The sequence below is a fragment of the Trichosurus vulpecula genome, chromosome 4 (assembly GCF_011100635.1).
Source record: "Trichosurus vulpecula isolate mTriVul1 chromosome 4, mTriVul1.pri, whole genome shotgun sequence".
NCBI classification, from domain to species: Eukaryota; Metazoa; Chordata; class Mammalia; order Diprotodontia; family Phalangeridae; genus Trichosurus; species Trichosurus vulpecula.
In genome coordinates this window covers 399,313,648-399,319,713 of record NC_050576.1, presented here as the reverse complement: position 1 = coordinate 399,319,713, position 6,066 = coordinate 399,313,648, and the positions used below count along the sequence as shown (strand labels likewise).

The following is a 6,066-nucleotide window of genomic DNA, read 5'->3' as shown; positions in this document are numbered from 1 at the left end:
GGATACAGATAAGTGGCTACAAGATACATCCAGAGTAAATACAAAAGTAACTGGGGAGAGAAAAGGAAAGAAAGTGCTTGGAACAACTGGAACGATCAAGGGAAGGCTTCCTCTGGGTCAGGATGTGACACCTGATCTAGGCTTTGAACAAGTCTAGACATTCTTTTTTTTTAATATCTTTTTTTTTAATTTTGTTTTTTGCAGGGGGGAATTGGGGTTAAGTGACTTCCCCAAGGTCACACAGCTAGTAAGTGTCAAGTATCTGGGGCCGAATTTGAACCCAGGTCCTCCTGTCTCCAGGGCTGGTGCTCTGCTCACTGCGCCACCTAGCTGCCCCAAGTCTAGACATTCTACAAAAGGAAATGAGGAAAAAGAGTATCCCTGCCCTGGGGGATAGCCTGTTACAGCTACAGAGACAAGAAATTAAATGTTGCATTAGCAGACTACGAAATATATAGGCCAGTTCTACTGGAACACAGTGTGTGTAAGGAGAAATAGTAATGCGAGGTAAGTCTGGAACAATAGGTTGAATCCAGACTGTCCCTGACATAAGTCAAAATGTGACCCAAACTGTAATCCTTGAGGGTGGAACAGAAAAATAAATGAAGGGGAAAAAAAGAAACTGTGCCCATTATAAATCAGTGTCTTTGCACCTTTGTACAAAACTATGTAAATATATTCTGAAACAAAGTAGAAATAAACAGATTATTTTTAAAGGTTTCAAGGGAATTTCCTTAGAAGGCATTTTCCATGCCTTGAAGGAGCCAAGTTCAGTTCCCAAATCTGGAAAGCCTAATTTCAAAAGACAGATTTTAGACCTCACTGAGAAGGCCATCAGCAACCTGGGATTCTGCCAGACGGAGACTTCATTCTACCAGTCCAATTTCAGGGAGATTATGGTATAAAGTCTTCTTACAAAGAATTCACACTTCAGCCTTTTGAAGTAAGAGGGCCATTGACTTCTTTTTCTATGGTACTTCCCAAAGAACAAATAAAACCCAGGCATATCCAGCTTTGTTACAACTCTTGAAATGTCAATAAAGAAATAAATCTTGCCTCTCTCCCCCACTCTCCACTGTTGTTTTCAGAATGGGTTTAAACTTAAGAAGAAGCAGCTGTCACATGTGTGTACTTGTAAAGAATAATTCCTTTCCTCTCTGCATTCTTCTTTCCTTTAGGTCGCAGTTCCCAGGAGAGAATGGAACAGAGGCTACAATCAGTTGTCACCAAAAAGAATCTTGCAAGTCAATGATTTATGAATATAATTTCCCAGATAGCCTTTCATGTGTGAAGCAGAACCTCCCCAAAGACTTTTCTTTCATTTATTAAGGCCTAACAGAGGTCTATAGGTGTGCCACCAGACAATGCATTCAACAGATCAAAAATGGCAGTTACCATTGTGTTAGTGGCAACCCTTTCCTCCATTGTTAGCCTGCCTAAAAAATTTTCTCAGTGATGGCTTGCAACAGTACTCCCATTGAGACTTATGATTCCCTCTTGCTGAATATGAGCAGCCTGTCCCCAGCATCCAGATCTGTGGTTTTCTCCACCCCACTCAGGGTTTTGTTGGCACTAGTCATGATGCTGATGATTGCCGTTGGATTCCTCGGCAATGCCATCGTCTGCCTCATCGTATACCAGAAGCCCGCCATGCGCTCAGCTATCAATCTGCTCCTGGCGACGTTGGCCTTTTCTGATATCATGCTGTCCTTGTGCTGTATGCCTTTCACCGCAGTCACCATGATCACTGTGAACTGGCACTTTGGTGCCTACTTCTGCCGTTTTTCAGCCATGCTCTATTGGTTTTTTGTCTTGGAAGGTGTTGCCATCCTCCTAATCATCAGTGTAGACCGCTTCCTCATTATCGTCCAGCGCCAAGACAAACTGAATCCCCGAAGGGCCAAGGTGATGATTGCAGTCTCCTGGGCTCTGTCATTCTGTATTTCATTTCCCTCCCTGGTGGGCTGGACTTTTATGGAAGTGCCCACCCGGGCCCCTCAGTGTGTGCTGGGTTACACAGAGTTTCCAGCAGATAGGGCTTATGCTGTGGTACTGGTGGTGACGGTTTTCTTTGTACCATTCAGTATCATGCTCTATTCCTACCTATGCATCCTGAACACTGTGCGCAGGAACGCCATCAAGGTCCATACCCACAATGAGGGTCTCTCCCTGGGCCAGGGGAGCAAACTAGGGCTGATGGGTCTCCAGCGGCCACATCCGCTGAATATCGACATAAGCTTCAAAACGAGGGCTTTCTCCACTATCTTGATCCTCTTCATTGGCTTCTCCTTCTGTTGGCTGCCTCATACCATATTCAGCCTCCTATCTGTGTTCAGCCGGAAGTTTTACTACAGCTCTTCCTTCTATGTCACCAGTACCTACATTCTGTGGCTTAGTTACCTCAAGTCTGTCTTCAACCCTGTCATCTACTGCTGGAGAATCAAGAAATTCCGTCAAGCTTGCTTGGAGTTTCTACCCAAAACATTCAAGATCTTCCCCAAAGTGCCTGGACGGTCAAGGAGGAGAATCCACCCGAGCACTATCTATGTTTGCACTGAGCGTCAGTCAGCAGTTTAGGGAAGAACCAGGCAGAGAAGACCTAGCAAATGGTCATGGGAAGGAATTTGGCTTTTGCTCTCAGCATCTAACAGTGATAGCAGGTTGGCTGTCTTCTGTGGTCAGTGTCATATACTGTCTTCATTCATTATTCTGCTAAATGACCCACTGCCCAAAATTGGGGGAGGAAACCATCCAACAAATTCAATTTAATAAACCTATGTTGAGCACCTACTGTGTGCAAGAAATTGAAGTAGACACTGGAGGGGGGATACAGATCCTGGATCTGGAGAAAGAGGACCCAGGTTCAAATTCTGGTTCTGCCAACCTATATGACCTTAGGAAAGTCATTTAACTCTTCGGCCTCAATTCCCTCATCTATGAAATTAGGGGGTTGGACTAGATGACCTTTGAGTTCTCTTCCAGTTCTAAATCTACAATTTGATTAAAAAAACAGTCCTTGATCTCAAGGACTTTGTAATCTGGTAAAAAGCCAGATCAGGTTACTCATTCATTACAAGTAACACGGTCTGATGAAAACTGCCAAGTAATTTGAAGAAAATATTTTGTATGTATGTGTGTAAGAGGAGGAGGTAGATTGTGTTAAGATGACTTAGTTTTTCACCTCAGCCCCCTTCCTAGTACCTTTGTCCAAAGAAACTCTTGGTGCCATATTGTAATAATATAAAAATACCCAATCTGGTCAGTATGATGACCTAGTATTACTTTTCTTTTTAATTGCAATTTCTCTCCTTTGCAGCAGTCTTTGTTGTTATTTATCCTTTGTTTTGGGAGAGGATCAAGCACTCTTTAGATCTGTATTCGTTATATACTAAGAACAAAATGTGCCCAAGTTTTAATCACTGATGCAGTATCTGTTTTCAAGAGTTGCCACGTTGTATACGTTGGCAAACCAACACCTAGTTCAATAGCAAATTTGGCTTTCTACTTCTGTCAGTTAATAAACATTTATTATTATTGTGGCTGGGCACTGTGTTAGGTACTGGGGATGCAAGTACAAAGAATGAAATAATCCGTACTCAGTTCCTCATACACAGTGGTCTTTAAGGCATAGATTCTATGTCAGTGAGGCACAACGAACTAAGTTTAGTTTCTGACTTGCCTTATCTGAATACACATGCACATACCATGATGCCTTTCTCTTCACTTGACCACATGGAAGGTGTGGATAGCACAACGACCTTTTTTTTTATGGTTTTGTTTTTCTTTCAAATATTTATTTTTTTTAATTACATGTAAAAATTTTTACCATTTTTAAAAAAAATTTTGAGTTCCAAATTCTCTTCCTTCCTCCCTTGCCTCCCCCCTCATTGAGAAGGGAGGCAATTTTGTATAGGTTATAAGTGTAGAGTCCTCCAAAACATATTTCCATATCAGTCATATTGTGAAAGAAAACACATATAAAACATATTTCCATATCAGTCATATTGTGAAAGAAAACACATATAAAACATATTTCCATATCAGTCATGTTGTGAAAGAAAACACAGACCCCTCCTCCCCCGCAAAAAAAACCCAAGAAAAATATAATGAAAAAAGTATGCTTCAATCTGCATTCAGACTCCATCACTCCCTTGGAATTGTCTTGGCATTGTGTTGCTAAGAATAGGTAAGCCATTTACAATTGATCATAGTGCAATATTGCTGTTACTTTGTACAATGTTCTCCTGGTTCTGCTCATTTCTCTTTGCATCAGTTCATATAAGTCAGAAAACTAGGTTTTTTAAAACCACTCTGCTCGTAATTTTATTTATTTATTTTTAGTTTTCAACGTTCATTTTTATAAGATTTTGAGTTCTAAAATTTTCCCCCTCCTTTGCCTCCCCCCTCCCCAAGACAGCATGCAATTTGATATAGGCTATACATGTACAATCATATTAAACTTATTTCCATGTTAGTCATGTTGTAAAGAAGAATCAGAACCAAAGGGGAAAACCATGAGAAAGAAAAAAAAAAGAGAGAAAATAGTATGCTTTCAGACTCCATAGTTCTTTCTCTGGAGGAGGTTAGCATTTTCCATCATGAGACTTTTGGAATTGTGACTTAGATCGTTGTGGTGCCGAGAAGAGCTAAGGCTATCAAAGCTAGTCATTACATAATGTTGTTCTTACTGTATACAATGTTCTTCTGGTTCTGCTCATTTCCCTCAGCATCAGTTCATGCAAGACTTTCTCCAGGTTTCTGAAATATGCCTGCTCATCATTTCTTATGGAACAATAGTATTCCACTACATTTATATACCACAACTTATTCAGCCATTCCCCAATTGATGAGCATCCTCTCAATTTCCAATTCTTCGACATCACAAAAAGAGCTGCTATAAATATTTTTGTACATATGGGTCCCTTTCCCACCTGGGTGTTCTCTTTGGGTTACAGACCTTGAAGTGGTATTGCTGGATCAAAGGGTATGCACAGTTTTATAGCCCTTTGGACATAGTTCCAAATTGCTCTGCAGAATGGTTGGATCAGTTCACAACTCCACCAATGCATTAGTGTTCCAATTTTCCCACGTCTTGTCCAACATTTCTCATTTTCCTGTTTTGTCATGTTGACCAATCTGATAGGTGTGGTGTGGTACCTCAGAGTTGTTTTAATTTGCATTTCCTTAATCAATAGTGATTTAGAGCATTTTTTTCATGTGACTATAGATAGCCTAATTCCTTCATCTGAAAATTGCCTGTTCATATCTTCGACCACTGCTCATCATTTTTTTATAGAACAGTAGTTTTCCAGTAAAATAATATACCACAGTTTGTTCAGCTATTCACCAATTGAGGGATATCCCCTCAATTTCCAATTCTTTACCACCATAAAAGAGCTGCTATAAATATTTTTGTACATATAGGTCCTTTTCATTTTCTTTTTAATCTCTTTGGGATACAGACATAGTAGTGCTATTGCTGGGTGCAAAGGTATGCCTTCTGGGCACAGTTCCAAATTGTTCTACAGAATGGTTGGATCAGTTCACAACTCTACCAACAGTGCATTAGTACCTCATTTTTTCCTACATCCCCTCCAAAATTTGTCATTTTCCTTTTCTGTCATGTTAACCCATCTGATAGGTGTGAGGTGATACCTCAGAGTTGTTTTAATTTGCATTTCTCTAATCAATAGTGATTCAGAGTATTTTTTCATATGACTATAGATAGCTTTGATTTCTTTGTCTGAAAGCTGCTCGTTCATATCCTTTGACCGTTTGTTAGCCGGGGAATTTGTATTCTTAGAAATTTGACTCAGTTCTCTAAATATTGGAGAAGCAAGGCCTTTATCAGAGAAACTTGCTATAAATCCCCACACACCCCCACCCTGGTTTTCTGCTTTTCTTTTCTTCTTGGCTGTATTGGTTTTGCTTAGTGCAGTGACTTCTTATCATGGAATTCTTACCGTCATGGAGCCATGCACTGAACCCAATTACCTTCTGTACCTCTTCTCTCCTTTCAATTTTCCTCCTTCCTTCCTTCTTCTCAGCTCCTATTCTTCTACCCTC

At 40.4% G+C, this 6,066-nt stretch overlaps 1 protein-coding gene across 1 annotated transcript; it reads left to right on the top strand.

Moving 5' to 3' along the window:
* Nucleotides 1–1,455: 1,455 nt before the first annotated feature.
* On the top strand, nucleotides 1,456–2,577 carry GPR45 (G protein-coupled receptor 45). Its single transcript, XM_036753446.1, has one exon. The coding sequence runs from the start codon at nucleotides 1,456–1,458 to the stop codon at nucleotides 2,575–2,577; it is 1,122 nt and encodes a 373-aa protein (XP_036609341.1).
* Nucleotides 2,578–6,066: the final 3,489 nt, after the last annotated feature.